General features: G+C 52.2%; 1 protein-coding gene and 1 long non-coding RNA gene across 2 annotated transcripts in view; one reads left to right on the forward strand and one right to left on the reverse strand.

Annotated features, from left to right (window-relative positions):
* The window catches only part of FHAD1 (forkhead associated phosphopeptide binding domain 1), a 123,060-nt gene extending 115,510 nt beyond the window's left edge, over window positions 1–7,550 (reverse strand). Inside the window, exons 1-2 of the mRNA XM_041767948.1 lie at window positions 7,465–7,550; window positions 3,326–3,432 (exon numbers count right to left, since the gene is read on the reverse strand). Of these exons, the coding sequence (XP_041623882.1) occupies window positions 3,326–3,418 (93 nt within the window). The 5' untranslated portion in view covers window positions 3,419–3,432; window positions 7,465–7,550. The remainder of the gene's footprint in view (window positions 1–3,325; window positions 3,433–7,464) is intronic.
* Window positions 7,551–11,433: 3,883 nt separating this feature from the next.
* LOC121498025 lies at window positions 11,434–12,531 on the forward strand. The gene is made up of 3 exons (XR_005989595.1): window positions 11,434–11,783; window positions 12,004–12,138; window positions 12,312–12,531. It is a non-coding gene; the product is annotated as an uncharacterized LOC121498025 (long non-coding RNA).
* Window positions 12,532–15,452: the final 2,921 nt, after the last annotated feature.

Raw genomic sequence — 15,452 nt, forward strand, 5'->3', positions numbered from 1 at the left:
TCCCACCTATCCATTCATGAGAGACACAGAAAGAGAGGCAGGGACATAGGCAGAGGGAGAAGCAGGCTCCCTGTGGGGAGTCCGACATGGGACTTGATCTCAGGATCCCAGAGTCAAGCCCTGAGCCGAAGGCAGACGCTCAACCACTGAGCCACCCAGGTGCCCTACATGCCAAGCGGTTTATGTGCATTTCTCATTTAATTCTCACAACCCAGTGAGGTAAGTGGCTTATAGACAGAAAATGAGCTCAGAGAGAACAAGTAATTTGCTTGGAGTCACACAGCCAGCAAGTGGCCTAATGAGATTCAATCCCAGGTCTGTCGCGTTGGTGGTATAGTGGTGAGCATAGCTGCCTTCCAATCCCAGGTCTGTCAATCTCCAAAGCCTATGATACTAGTTTTCTAATACCATACTCAGGTTCAGAACACAGATCTCTGTTGCTACTTTGGCCAGACCAGAAATAAAACTACCGAAACCTGTCCCTTGGGTGATAAAGAAGAATCTACAATCTTTTTTCTTTTCCCCCACTTTGTGCACTGAGCAGATTTTCTGTGTCCTTGTAGGGAGACCACATCATGGATGAGAATCTCAAGGGGAGGTTTATTGAGTTATTTTTAAACTGGAGAATTTATGACAAACACTCTCAGAAAACTAGGAATAAGCAAATATGAAGATTTATACTGTTATTTAACAGAATACTGGAAGTTCTAGCCAGTGCATTAAAGCAAGAAAAAGGAAATTAAGGGTATTATTATCTCCTTTTCTGAAAGGGGAAATATAACTTTTTCTTTGTGGATGTCATGATTGTTCATGTGTAAAATCTCAATAAATCTATAAAAACTTTCTAGGGGCACCTGGGTGATGCAGTTGGTTAATCATCTGCCTTTGATTCAGGTCATGATCCCAGGGTTCTGGCATGGAGCCCCTCATTGGGCTCCCTGCACAGCAGGGAATCTGCTTCTCCCTCTCCTTCTGCTCCTTCCCCTGCTTGTGTGCTTGAGCTCTCCCTCTCCCTCTCTCTCTCTGTCTGTCAAATAGGTGAATAAAATCTTTAAAGCGAAAAGAAAAACAAAAAAACTTTCTAGAAAGTTTAGTTACAGTTGCAAGATTCCATATAAGCATATGAAAAACAATTCTATTTCTATATGCTGCTAATGAACATGTAGACACCAAATTAAAAACATAATGCCGTTTACAATCATTTAAAAAAAGATAAATACTTAAGTGTATATCTAACAAAACATGTACAAGGCTGGTATGCTAAACACTACAGAACATTCAGGAAAGAAATCAAAGACCCCCTCAGTAAAAGGAGAGATATACCATGTTCATGGATTGGAAGACGACATAGTAAAGATATCAGTTCTTCTCGCACCGATATGTAGGCTTACACACAATCCCTATCAAAATTCCAGCAAGATATTTTGTATATATAAACAGGCTTATACTGAAATCTGTGTGGGAAGGCAAAAGAACTAAAATAGGTAAAAATACGTTTTTTTTTTTTTAAAGAAGGATAAAATAGGAGGAACCACTCTACCTGATTCAAGACTTATGTAACTACAGTAATCAAGACTATGCTGTTTTGGCAGAGGGACAGACACATGGACCTATGAAACATATAGGAAACTCAGAAGTAGCTCCCGCACGAGTATGACTAAATGGTTTTTGACAAAGTTCTGAAAGCATTTCAACGGAGTAAGAACAGTCTTTTCAACAAATGGTGCTGGATCAACTGCATTATCTGCATGTAATAAAAAGAACCTTGATATAAATCTCATGTTATATATAAAAGTGAACTCAAAGTGGTTCATAGATGTAAACACAAAACCTAGAAGAAAATATGCAAGAAATCCTCAGTATCAAGGACTTGGTGACATGTTCTTAGACAGAACATGAAAAATCATGATTTGTGAAAGAAACAAATGATAAAGTAAACATCATCACAATTTAAAACTTCTGTCCTGAACATAAAGACTCCTAACTCTGGGAAACGAACTAGGGGTGGTGGAAGGGGAGGAGGGTGGGGGGTGGGGGATGAATGGGTGACGGGCACTGAGAGGGGCACTTGACGGGATGAGCACTGGGTGTTATTCTGTATGTTGGCAAAGTGAACACCAATAAAAAATAAATTTATTATTTAAAAAAAAAAAAACTTCTGTCCTGTGAAATATTCTGTTAAGAGTGAAAAGACAAGCTATCGACAAGGATAAATTATATTCAAACTTATATCTGACAAGAGACATGTCTCTAAAATATTTAAAGAACTCTCAAAACTCAATAGTTAAAAAAAAAAACCCAAACACTGTGATTAGAAAATGGGCAAAAGACATGAAGAGACATTTCACCAAAGAGGATTTGCACAAAGCCAGTAAGCACATGAAAAGATGTCCAAAGATGTCCAACATCAAATGCAAATGAAGACCATGGTGAGGCATCACTGAACATTCAGCAGAACAGCTAAAATAAAAAACCAGGGATAACACCAGTTGCTGGTGAAGATGCAGAAAAATCATACATCGCTGGTGGGAATGTAAGATGGTATAGCCACCCGGGACACCAGTCTGGCAGCTACTTTAGAAACCATACAATTCCCATATAGTCCAGCAGTCACACTCTTGAGCATTTATCCCAGAAAAATAAAAACTTGCATTCACACAAAAATCTGTGCGCAAGCATTCATGAGTAGATGTATCCGTAACAACCCCAGATTAGAAACAATCAAAATGTCCCTCAATATGTGAAAAGTCAAACAAATGATGGTACATCTACACCACAGAATATTACTCCCCAATAAAAAGGAACAGGAGAATCTCCAAAATGGAGTGCAAGGATATTATGCTGAGTGAGAAAGAAAACAATCTCAAAAGGACACATGGTATAATTCTATTTATATGACATTCTGAAAATGTTATACACATCACAACAGTCTCCAAAAGCTCTGGAAAAGGGGTGGGGGGGAGCCCATGGCTTAAGCTGGATACTCCAGGTGGCCCTCGCTGTCAGGCCCAGAGCAGGAGAAGGTCAAAGTGCCAGCTACACACCCCCTCCAAACAGCCCTATTTGGCTGGAGGGAGAGGACAATGGGTGGGACATCTGTGCACATGGTCAGCAAAGGACAGAGGGCACATCACTCTGCTTCATACTCATGGTCCCCATACATGCTGGGGCAACCAGTACATTCCGTCGGTGGTTACTGGTCACACATGGAGGGAAGATGTGGCTGTCAGCCAGAGGGTGTGCTTTAAAAGAGACAGGAGTCCGCAGAACAATGGGGGTGTGTGAGGGGGGTGAGGGGCTGGGAGTGGGCAGGAACAGTCCTTACCTCTAAAACAAGGTCTGAGTCTTCATGCCTTCCAACCGTAGTACTTTTATTCAGGACAAAAAAGCCTTCTGCGCTCTTTAGGTAGGCTTTCATACTCTCTGCTTTCCCTATATAAAGTTTGCAGAAAACACTTTTGTTAGGAAAAGGCAATCCTCTGATTACTCAACAACATCACCCTTAGAATGGATGAAACACATCCCAATGTTTGTTTATTTTTATTTATTTATTTTTGAAGATTTTATTTATTTATGGGGGGGGGGGCAGAGGGAGAAGCAGGCTCCAGGCAGGGAGCATGACTTGGGACTTGATCCCAGGTCTCCAGGATCATGCCCTGGGCTGAAGGCGGCACTAAACTGCTAAGCCACCGGGGCTACCCACACTCCAATGTTTAAATTTTTTTTAAATTTTTTTTTTTTTTTTTTAAGATTTCATTTATTTATTCTTGAGAGATAGAAGGAGAGACAGAGCCAGAGACACAGGCAGAGACAGAGCCAGAGACACAGGCAGAGGGAGAAGCAGGCTCCATGCACCGGGAGCCCGACGTGGGATTCGATCCCGGGTCTCCAGGATCGCGCCCTGGGCCAAAGGCAGGCGCCAAACCGCTGCGCCACCCAGGGATCCCCCACTCCAATGTTTAAAGGAGGAATCAGCAGAGGCAGGAGTGGATAGATGGACTTTACAGTGTTCACAATTCCTGCAGATTTTTAAGACTAGTTTTTAAATGAGTTTATTTATTTATTTGAGAGAGACAGAGAGAGCAAGAGAGAGAGGGTGCGTACAAGGAGGGGAGAAGCAGAGGGAGAGGGAGAAGCAGCAAGCGGACTCCGTGCTGAGTAAAGAGCCCGATGTGGGACTCAATCCCAGGACCCTGAGATCATGACCTGAGGCAAAATCAAGAGTCAGATGCTTACCTGACTCTTGCTTAAATGCCCCATAAGACTATTTTTAAGATTTTATTTATTTATTCATAAGAGACACAGAGAGAGGTAGAGACACAGGCAGAGGGAGAAGCAGACTCCCTGCGGGGGGCCCGATGCAGGACTCGATCCCAGGACCCTGGGGTCACGCCCTGGGCCCAAGGCAGATGCTCAACCACTGAACCACCCAGGTGCCCCAAGACTATTCTTTTTAAACAGTGACATCTAGCAAAGAGGAGCTTGGTTCTGATCATCGGACAGAAGACATTTTTTACATAACCCTGAGCACAAACCACCGAGAGCTGGAACAGCCCAATGACAAACCTGACTTCCTCGGATAATCACTGTCTACCTCCCATGAAGCTTAGTACCAGGTTGGGTATCCGGCACGGCAAGTATTCTGCTCCATATTCCTGACCCTCTGACTTTGAGCCAGTTGCTTCTCTCTGTATGTCTCAGTTTTCTCACTTGTAAGATGGAGTTAATAATGCTCTGTACTCCGGAGGAGGATGAAATGCAATCATATGTATGAAGCATTTAGGGTGATGACCGCTATGTTCTAGCCACACGTTTTTCCTATTATTATTATTAATAATAATATTATTATCATTACAAATCTTGGGCTTATCGAACTCGGATCCAAGGAATTCTAAGCCTTCTGTAGAGCTGAAGCTGCTGAGTCAGTCATTGAGGATTTAAAGGCCACTTTCTTGCAAATCATTCCACTTTCCATATAATTAGGGGGAAAGGGTCAACTCTGAAAGGCAAAGTATCAAGACTCTAGTTTGGACATGTGATCAGGACTCTGCACATCTTCCCCCACCGCCGCCTACATTTTATTAGGAAAATGTCAAATGTGCAGGAAAGTCAAAAGAAGTGAATGGTGAACTCCTTTTACCCAGCACCAAGATCCTAAAATTGACATTTTGCTCTATTTGTTGTATCACACACCCATCCGCCTATTCATGCATCCACCCATTTTATAGTTTGATGCATTTCAAAGTAAGTTCTATCCCTGTTGTTTCAAGTATAAAAATGTCAGTGACTTCAGGAGGTTCCAAAATGTTGATAATTCACACAATGCTTGAATTCTGATTTAAGATATGTCCAGTTACACAGTGTGGCATCCTCTATCTCAATGCCATGTCCAAGAACCAAAGTCCCTCACTTTTCTTTTCCACTGAAAGGTCACTGAAATGTGAAGCCATTGGACTGTGGATAAAAACAAAGACCATCAAGTTATGCTCATAGAGGGTCCTGGGTCTGGTTCTACGTTTCATCCACATCCCCATTATCAACTATTGAATCCCTCCTAGGTGCCAAGCACTGTGTTATCCTCCTATACACCCTGCCTCTTTTCATCCTCGCAACAACCCTGTGAGGTAGGTATTTGTACTGTCCCACGTTACAAATGGGGAAACTGAGACTCAGAGAGGTTAAGGTCACATAGGAGCAAGTGTCTGGGAGGCAACTCAGCCTTTGCATGTCACTACTGTGCAATCGGCCAGCAGCTCAACCTCCCTCATGTCCACTGTTGCTGGGTGGGGCAGAGTGGGGTGCGTGTGTGTGGGGGTTGCACTATCTCTTGACACTTGGGACATGTCAGGAAGCCCTTGACACCAGGATTCCATCCTCTCAAAGGAAGAAAAAACCCAACCCGGGGGTAAGAGAAATCATAATAAGCCAGATGATTTTACATTTGTAAATACTGAGAGCAGCGGATACCTCACACATAGTGACGCCTACCTGTAATGAGAAACACATTTTACTAAGCTCAGTGTCCTTCACAGAAAGGGACACTTCCTCTTCCAGAAGAACCCTGCTCTGGGGCCATCAAATCACTGCAGTTACTCACTTTAATGGCAGAGGACCACATTAGGAAGCAACACACTCAAGCCTAATTAAACTGAAATGTAAACTTGGGAGAAAGGTCTCTTCTTCAGGAAAACCACAGGAAATGCCACTAAAGCCCCAGAACTTGGATCACGTGCAGATTTGAATTTTAGCGCCACCCCCAGATGTTCCCAAGGCTGGAGCCTTCTCTCCGCTCAGAGGTCCCCCCTTGGGGCATCTCCCCGACTGTCCTAGCTGAAGGCCGCTCTCCATCACTCCTGGCATATATTCCCCTGCTGTGTTTCCTGCCTTATACTTCTCATTCTCTGACATTTTCTTGTTCCTTTATTTAGTTGTGTTTGCTGTTTGTTTCCCTTTCAAGGAGATATATGTTCCGGGAGAGCCAGAACTGTATTGCCAAGGGCCTGAGCTTTTACCTTGCTTGCAAACTAATAAGTTGGCTTGGCCAGCTCATACATTCATCCTGGGTACCTTATGCCTGTGCCCATTATGGAGCAGAGGCATTGACAGATTTTGTCCTGTGTTGTTTGCCAGGCTAACTTATTAGTTCACGAGCAAGGTAAAAGCTCGGTCCCTTTGCAGTTCCTGACAGTTTTATCCATTACTGTGTCTGCAGCACCTGGAGCAGTGTCTGCCGCATAGTAGATGCTCAGCAAACATCTGCTGAATAAATGAAAATGCAAATGACACATCAAAGCAAATCTGCGCAGCCAGCTGGCTAGGAATCTTCCCATTCAGTGTCTGCCCTATGATTTCCTTTTTGAAAACCCTCAATTCTACCTGTAGCTTTTGGGTTGGACAATATCTCTCCATCTCAATCTTGCCCTGTGCAGTCACTCCCCTGCCTGAAAACACTGTAGAGAGTAATGTGATCGTGTTAAACTCTGGAAATTCGCTCTTAGTGGCCGGAAGCACGGGGCAGAGTGAGGAACAAAAGACCTTCAGTCACCTGCGTTCCCTCCGACCACCTGGACGGCTCGGAATTGGGCTAGGGAAGCCGGTCTTGGGGGGCCTGGGAGCTGCAGAAGTTCGTCTAGGAAGGGAAGGTCAGGTAAGGGGATCTCTGACCTCTGCGTGGGCGTCGTCCCTAAAGCAGAGGAACCAGCGGGCACCCCTCCTAGTCCCGGCTGTACCCCACTGGCGACCTAGGAGCCGCACGCGTGGTGCAAGGAGGGTCCTGAAGGTCCCGCGCACGCTACCTCTGGAGGCGGGGGTGGGGCCTGCATTTTAGGGAGGACGGGCTGGTGTTGGGACACCTCCTCGGGGTGCTCCTGGGTCCCGAGCCTCCCGTCCAAGCTCTTGACCGCGCAGGGCCCTTGGGGTCCGGGCCCGGGTGTCCGCCGCCGCCTCCCCGCCAGCCGCGCTCACCTGGTCGGAGGGAGACGCCCGGCCCCGACCCGGGCCAGGCCGCCTGGCCGCGCTCCCGCGGAGTCTCCAGCCGGGCCGGCCCCCGCGCGCCCGCCCGGAATGTGTACGCGCGTCGCCATGGAGACGGCGCGGGCCGGCGAGGGGCGGGGCAGCGGGAGGGGGCGGGGCAGCGGGGAGGGAGCGGGGACAGCGGGGGAGGGGCTGGGACAGCGGGGGAGGGGCGGGGACAGCGGGGAGGGGTGGGGAGAGCGGGGGGAGGGGCGGGGAGAACGGGGAGGGGTGCGGAGAGCGGGGAGGGGCGGGGACAGCGGGGGGCGGGGAGAGCAGGGGGCGGGGTGAGCAGGAGGGGGTGTGGGTGAGCGGGGGGGGCGGGGACAGCGGGGGAGGGGCGGGGACAGCGGGGGAGGGGCGGGGAGAGCGGGGAGGGGCGGGGACAGCGGGGAGGGGCGGGGACAGCGGGGAGGGGCGGGGCAGCGGGGACAGCGGGGGGAGGGGCGGGGAGAGCGGGGGGAGGGGGCGGGGACAGCGGGGGAGGGGCGGGGACAGCGGGGGAGGGGCGGGGAGCGGGGAGGGGCGGGGAGAGCGGGGAGGGGCGGGGGAGCGGGGAGGGGCGGGGACAGCGGGGAGGGGTGGGGAGAGCGGGGAGGGGCGGGGACAGCGGGGGAGGGGCGGGGAGACGGGAGGGGGGGGAGCGGGGAGGGGCGGGGACAGCGGGGAGGGGCGGGGACAGCGGGGAGGGGCAGGGGGAGCGGGGAAGCAGGAGGGGGCGGGAGGGGGAGGGAGCGGAGGGGACAGGGGGGGGGCGGGGACGGGGGGAGGGGCGGGGACAGCGGGGGGGGCGGGGAAGCGGGAGGGGGGGGAGCGGGGAGCGGGGGGGCAGGGGGGGGGGGCAGGGGGGGCGGGGCGGGGAGCGGGGTGGGGTGGGGATCGGAGCGGGGGGGGGGGGGGGGGGGAAGGGGAGGGGAGGGCAGGGTGGGAGAACCGAGGTCGAGGCGCGGGGAGAGTGGGGGTGGGGGCGAGGGTTGGGGGCGGGGAGAACGGGGGAGGGGGAGGGGGTGGCGGGGGCGTGTCGGGGAAACGGGGGGTTGGTAGAACGGCGGGGGGGGGGGACACGGGGAGAGCGGGGGGGGTGGGGGGGGGGTGGGCGCCCTCGTAGATCACGGCGCCCTGAAGCATCTGGCGGCCCATTTTACAGATGGGGAAACGGAGGCTCAGAGGTCGCAGAAATAGCCGGCGCGCGGTTTTCCAGCGAGGCCCGAGCTGACCAGACAGTCTCCTGGGCTGGGGGCGAGGGGCGCGGAGCTGAACCCGGAGAAGCTTAGAGGCTAGAAGCTTAGGGACCCCTGCCCCACCTGAATGTCTGGTCCTGTCCGTTGCAGATGAGACCATAGAGTGAGGTGGGGGGAACCACCCCTTCTGGGGTGGGAGTGGGGATGGCCGAGGGACGGGGAAGGAACACTTCTGAAAGAACGAGGGCATTTTTTTCATGCGCCAGGGAAGGGATGTTTCGGAGCCGCCAACCCCATTACGATCCTGTTCTTGTCAAAACGGACATTCGGTCATTTGTTTTTTATCCTGAGTCCCCAGAGTTGACCTGCATCATCACTGTCCTTGAAACCCCCACGTGGGCCCAGGGCAGGGGGGTGGGTGGAGGACGCCCGCAAGCCCCAACGGCCCGTCACCCCCACTCAGCCCCTGCCCGGAGCCGACTCTACCTCCCCATGGGATGCTCCGTCCCTGGCAGGAAATGGCCGGCAAGGTGCCTCCGGAAAGACTCAAGAACGTTCAAGAAAGATGAAACATGGCAGCCTCTACCCTAGTGGGTTAGAACAAGAGCTAAGGGAGAATGCGTGGAAATGGGCAGAGTGAAGATGCTCAGACACCCTGAGAGGCTTCCAGAAATGCAGACTCCCAGGCACAGACGTGGTCACAGATTCTGGGATGTGGAGCCCGGCCCAGGAAGCTGCATGTGCTACAAACTCGGCCCAAACCCTGTTTTGTGAAGTTGAATGCAGTGACCTTCCCCAGAGCCTAGCTCTAGAAATCTCTTCCAGGGCCTCACACAGCCTAGAAGTTTCTGCCTGGGTTAGTCCCCGACAACCAGAAACACCCTAGGCTTGAAGTTTGAGGTGTGAGCACAGAAACCCGGGCCTGAGGGATAACAGCGTCACAGGAACAGGGACCGTCAGCCTCAACACTCCGGGGCCTTTTTGCTTTAGGGCCTTTTCACTTACTGTCCCTCTCCCTAGAAAGCACTTCACCAGGGTCTCCTTCACCTCCGTCAGGTGTTTACTCAAACACCGCCCTACTTAAAGTTCTTAAAAAACAACAACAACAACAACAACAACAGCGAGGGGGCAGGGGGCTGGCAACCCATTCCACGTAGTAAAGCCCCGGCCATCTGCCCACAGCAAAACAAAACAGAACAAAATAAACCCAATAAACAAGAAAGAGCAACAAGAACAGCCAAACAAAATAAAAACCTCCACACTCTATCCCTCTTCTCGTCTGACCGCTACGTTATTTATTTCACTTTATTTCTGTCTCCGGGCCCTACACTCCATGAAACTAAGCTCCATGAGGGCAGGGATTTTTTTTTTTTTTCCTTCTGTTTCGGTTACTGCTGTATCACGGTCCCTTGAACAGTGCCCGAGGGAGCGAGTGAGTGGGGGGCAGCCCTTGACACCTGCCCACAGCCTGGCTTCCCCCTTCTTGGGCTGCAGAGCTGATCTGTCCTATCTCAGGAGACTGGCTGGTCTAGCCAGCTGCCAGGCGCTGGGCTCTCGGGAGGCCTGAGCACCCCCCCTCACCTGTACCTCCACCTCCACGCGCGTCTCTAGTTCAATTCTCGTCCTCAACATGAGTGGAGGATGCAAACTTGCTTCCTGCCAGGCAGACCCTAATGGAAGCCAGGCTGGCCTTGAGTGGGAGCAGCCCCTGGCCCCAGAGAGTCTTTGAGAGGTCATATGTCGCCAGTGGCCCACTCCTCTGAACACTAAACTGAGAGTAAAGCTGACGTTCCGAGCAACGGGAGCAGAAACTGCTAAATCTTGACTGGACTCCCCTCCCCACAAAATGCCACAGTTATCTCAAAGGCTGTGTAAAATCCTTGAAACACAGTAACAAGCAATCCACTTTCACTTAAAAAAACACAGAAAACCCCCCAATAACTGGCAGCTCTCTGATTGCTTGGACTGAGACAGTCGTAACTTGCAATTGAGCCATGATGGGGTCTTAAAAATACTGCTCCTGAAGGAGAAAGTAGAGGTTTCTAGATTATATGGGCTCCTTGGTGATGCTTATAATCCATCAGTTTTATTCAGCTGTGCGTGGCTACCAAGGCCGGATGGCATCGTGACTCGTGTCGGAAGTGCTGGCGTTGAAGGGCCGGGTGTCGAGTCCCAGCTCGGCCGCTCCCAGGTGGCCTCACACCGGTGGGCCTGAATGCTGTGATCTGTGGGTTTTCCACCCGTTGGGTGGGCGCTGTCTCAGTCCTTCCTGGGAGTCACCTCATTTGAATCTCACGATCAAACACCCAGAACAGGGCTGCTGCAGAGAAGACCTTAAAAAAAAAAAACAAAACCCCAAAATACCAAACCAACCCATTGCTGCCGATCATTGTTTCTAACAAAGCTTTCCCATGTTGGCAGGAAAACAGGGCTCAGAAACGTGGAACAATGTGCCCAAGGTCGTACAGCGAAACAATCTGGCTGATTAGAAGGTAGGTGAGCATGACTGGAGCGGGGCACGTCCCAGGGACCACAGGTGACCCAACCACAAGACGGTCCTTGCTCCCCTCATCTCTGACCTGGCCGGGCTCCTGTCTGCCCTGAAGGCCCCTCCCGGCCCCGCCTGGCAGTGCCCGAAGCAGGGAGAGAAAGGGGCCAGCCGGGCGAGGGGCCTGCTGCCAACCTTGGTGGCCCAGACACTGGGAGGAGCTGTAGAACCTCGTTCGGTGTCAGCCACCTTCCCTGGGCTGTCCTTGGCTGGGGAGGCCACAGCCATGGCCCCCCTGTCCCGGGACCTGCCTGTACTTCTGGTGCCTTTGCATTCCAAATGGAAATGAAGGCAGGAAGGCTGGCCTGGCCTCTACAGGCCTCTACCGCCTCTATGGGGTGAGGGAGAGTCGGAGGGAGAGCGAGAGCAGGAGCAAGGGAGAGCACGAGGGAGAAGGAGCGTGACCAGCAGGAAGCTGCCCCGCAGGATGACAGATGGGAGCACAGACGGCCTGGAGGCTCCCGAGCCACCAACAAGCCGGCCCTTCGGTTGGGGGACGCGGGGTTTTATTTACCGACTCACACCTACACACGGGCACAAAGGTACATTCAAATCAAAGAAAGGGGACCTTGCGCCACCCTCGTGTCCCCTTCCCTGGACGGAACGTGAGAAAACACGCAGCCTGGGAGGTTTTCCCCGCGTGGACTCTTGTGCTGGTTCGCGGCCTCTGTTTCTCTTGCGAATCTTTCCCCAGAGTCTAGGCCCCTTGGCTCCCCGGGCTTTGCCGCGGGAGTGAGTGTGCGTGTTCTGTTTGCAACCTAGGTGTGCTGATCCCGCGGCGGGTGGTCCGCGCCTCACTTCTGCTGCCCGTTCGCCTGTCTGGACCCGATCGTGAGGGTTCAGGGTCAGTTAAGCGCAAACCGTGCCCCGGCACCACCACGGACTCGGACTCGCTGTGTGAGTGTTTGCAACAGCTGAGTGTCGGGGTTGGTGTTTGTTTTGTTTTCTGGCTGGTGTGGGAGGACAGCCCAAGGTCACAGACACCCTGGGGGGAAGCTTGATTTGCATAAAGACTCAGAGTCCCAACCCAGAGCAAACCTGACCTCTGACCACCTTGCCCTCTGCCCTAGGACCTTTCTAGGTGTGGATGTCGGCGAAGGGCTGGGTTCGCTGCCCTCACGTCCCCCGGAGGGATTCCTGAGGACCCACCTGCTCTCTCTGGGGTGGTACCTGCTGGGCAACTCCATAAATTCTACTTTCAGGCATCTGGACAAACAGACCTCTGCTATTTTTTTGCGAGTAACAATGAACCTTTATGGACGTGGTTAGCAAAACCAGCTGATGTGTATCTAGTCGTGTTGGGTGCCCGCCACTGTGCCATGCACGGTTTCATCCAGCTCTTAGCCCAAACCCATTTTGCAGAAGGGGGCACAGAAGAGTCAGGTGACTTGCCTGCTTACAGATCTCGCAAGAGGTAGGGCTGGGATCCGACTCCAGAATGCCACAGTTTTGGTAAACTGTTGATCGAAATAGAACACATTTTGAAATATTGAAAAGTGCACCAGTCATAAGTGGGCACTTGAAGAATTTCCACAAAGCACATGCATTCGCCTAACCAGAACCCAGATCCAGGAGCAGGCTGCCACCCCCCGGAAGACTCCCTGTGCTCCCTTCTGGTCAATACCCACCCACCACCCCGATCTCCAATATCGTAGATTAGTTCTGCTTGAGTTTGAGCTTCATTTGAGCGGAAGTATACAGATTCCCGTCTCTGCCTGGCTTTTTCAGTCGACGTGATGTTTGCGGGCTTCAGCCTTGTGCTGTGATGTCACTGGCTCGTTCATTCTCACTGCCCTCCTGCATTCCAGGGCAGTAGTTATCCGTTCGTGTTCATAACAAATCACGACAAACATAGTGGCTCAGAACAACACACCCTTATGTCACAGTTTCCGTCCGTGGGTCAGGAATCTTGCCACTGCTGAGCGGGCATTTTTGCTCAGGGGCTCTCTCGGGCTGCACCAAGGGGTTGGCCAAGGCCAGCAGTCTCCTCTGAGACTTAGATGGGGAAGGATCCACTTTCAGGCTCATGGGGTTGTTGGAAAGATTCAGTTCCTTGAGGATTGTTGGACTGAGGGCCTCACCTCCTCGCTGCCTGTTAGCGGGAGCTCCCCACTCTTTGCCGTGTGGGCCTCTCCCGAAGGTGGCTTGCTTCTGGGAGTCAAGACGGAGGCTCCTGGTGAGATGCAAGTTACCCTTTCCTGTAACGTGATCACAGAAATGACACATCCCATCCCCTTTGCAGCATTGTGCTGGTTAGAGATAAGGTACGGGTCCCACCTACACTCAAGGGGAGGGGATTACTCAGAGGTGTGAACACCGGCGACAACTGGGGGCCATTGCATATGTCTTTGGGGTATGCCTACGTGCAGGTACCTCCTAGGTATACACCGAGGAGTTGAATGGCTGGGCCTCGGAGCACCCAGACGTCCAACTGTAGACGATCCCGCCAAACATTTTTCCAAAGTGCAGGTACCATCGACAACCCTGGAGCAGGTGTGTGAGCATTCCAGCCAGAGCACCTGCTTTCCAATACCATCCTCCTCTCTCTCCTTACCGAGGGCCCTTGACCTGGGGTTCCTCTGGACAGGAGGTCCTAAATCTGGCCCTATGTCAGAATCACCAGATTTCGGGGTCACATCTTCAGACTTGCTGATGATCTGGGGGCTAGAATATAAACGGAAAGGTACACTCCATGCGGCAGGGATCCTTGTCTTCTTCCCTGATGCGTCCTTGTTGCCTGGAGCAGCACCTGGCAGGTAGTTGGCACTCAGTAGCCTTTTATTTTTTTAAGATTTTATTTATTTATTTATTTTAGAGAGAGAGAGAGAGAGAATGAAAGAGTATGTGTGCGTATTGCAAGGAGGGGCGGGGGGGGAGGCAGAGGGAGAGGGAGAGAATCTCAAGCAGGCTCCGTGCTGAGCACACAATCTGGCTTGATCTCACGACCCTGAGAAACCCAGAGTCAGATGCTCGACCAGCTGAGCCACCCAGACGCCCCTACATTTTTTTTTTAATTAAATGAATGAGTTCGGGCACCGTTGTTCACAAAATAGGCCTCAGAGGGGCATGAGCTCCTGAAATCGGGAGGAAACTTTGACGTATCTGAGCCCTGTGCATCTTTCTGGGAGGAGGGCCCAAAGCCTTCCCCAGATCCTTCTCAGCAAAGGCTAAGCGCTGCTGGGACTGGATCCAGCCTGGCCTGGTTGTCACAGTTGGTGGTGGGGAAGGACAGCGTGTAGCCGGGAGAAGAGGCTCAGCGCTCGCTGGGAGGGACCCCAGACCGACCTTGCCCGTTTGGATGCCCTAAACCTGGCCCCATGTCAGAATCGCCAGATTTCGGGGTCACATCCTCAGACTTGCTGATGATCCGGGGGCTAGAATATAAACGGAAAGGTACGCTCCGTGCGGCGGGGATCCTCGTCTTCTTCCCTGATGCGTCCTTGGTGCCTGGAGCAGCAAGGATGTCAGACCCACGCGACCTGGGCTACGGCTCACCTAGCGGCTGCCCGGCCTCAGGACCCTCCCGGTGTCTGTGTGTTGAGCAGCCAGGTCCAGGGGCCTCAGTTTCCTCCCGCAGAAGCCAATGTGAGCCCCACCTCTTCAGAAAGCCTCTCGGTTTATCCAGTTTGGGATGACCTCATCGTGTGTCACCCTCGGCCTTGTTTTCTGGAGGTTTCCCAGCATCGTGCCGCTGTCTGCATTCTTTTATCCTGCGAACAGTGCTCCTATTTTCTGCTTCGGGTCATTCCCGTCACATGCTCTTTATCTTCCTTCCCGAGCAGATCAACCTCGTGCTTCTCTAGACGGTTCTTCTCAGGTTTCCCCTGAATCATTTCGTTCAGTCCAGATACGGCAGCTCTTCCTCCTTCCTCACCGCACTCAACATAGACCCTCTCTTTTCCCCAGAACAACTGCTCTTTCTTTCCAATCCCTCACTTCGGTCCTCATCTTTCACCATGTTTTTCTGACTTCTCCTGAGAACCGATTGTTTTTTGAAATTCAAGTCTCAAAGATCATCCCTTCTGATCTGGGTCTGAATTTGGATCCCGGTCAAGAAGCACAGGGGACAGGAATGCTGCTGGGTGGTCAGACTCTTGGGCAGAAGGGCTGAGGGCTCAAGGGGGCATCAGAGGGACGTGGGGCGGGGGAGGGAGGGAGGTTCTCCTGCTGTGGGGTGGGACTTGGGGGGAGGCCCTCGGGAAAGGCTCTTC

The sequence above is a fragment of the Vulpes lagopus genome, chromosome 8 (assembly GCF_018345385.1).
Source record: "Vulpes lagopus strain Blue_001 chromosome 8, ASM1834538v1, whole genome shotgun sequence".
In the NCBI taxonomy this organism is placed as follows: Eukaryota; Metazoa; Chordata; class Mammalia; order Carnivora; family Canidae; genus Vulpes; species Vulpes lagopus.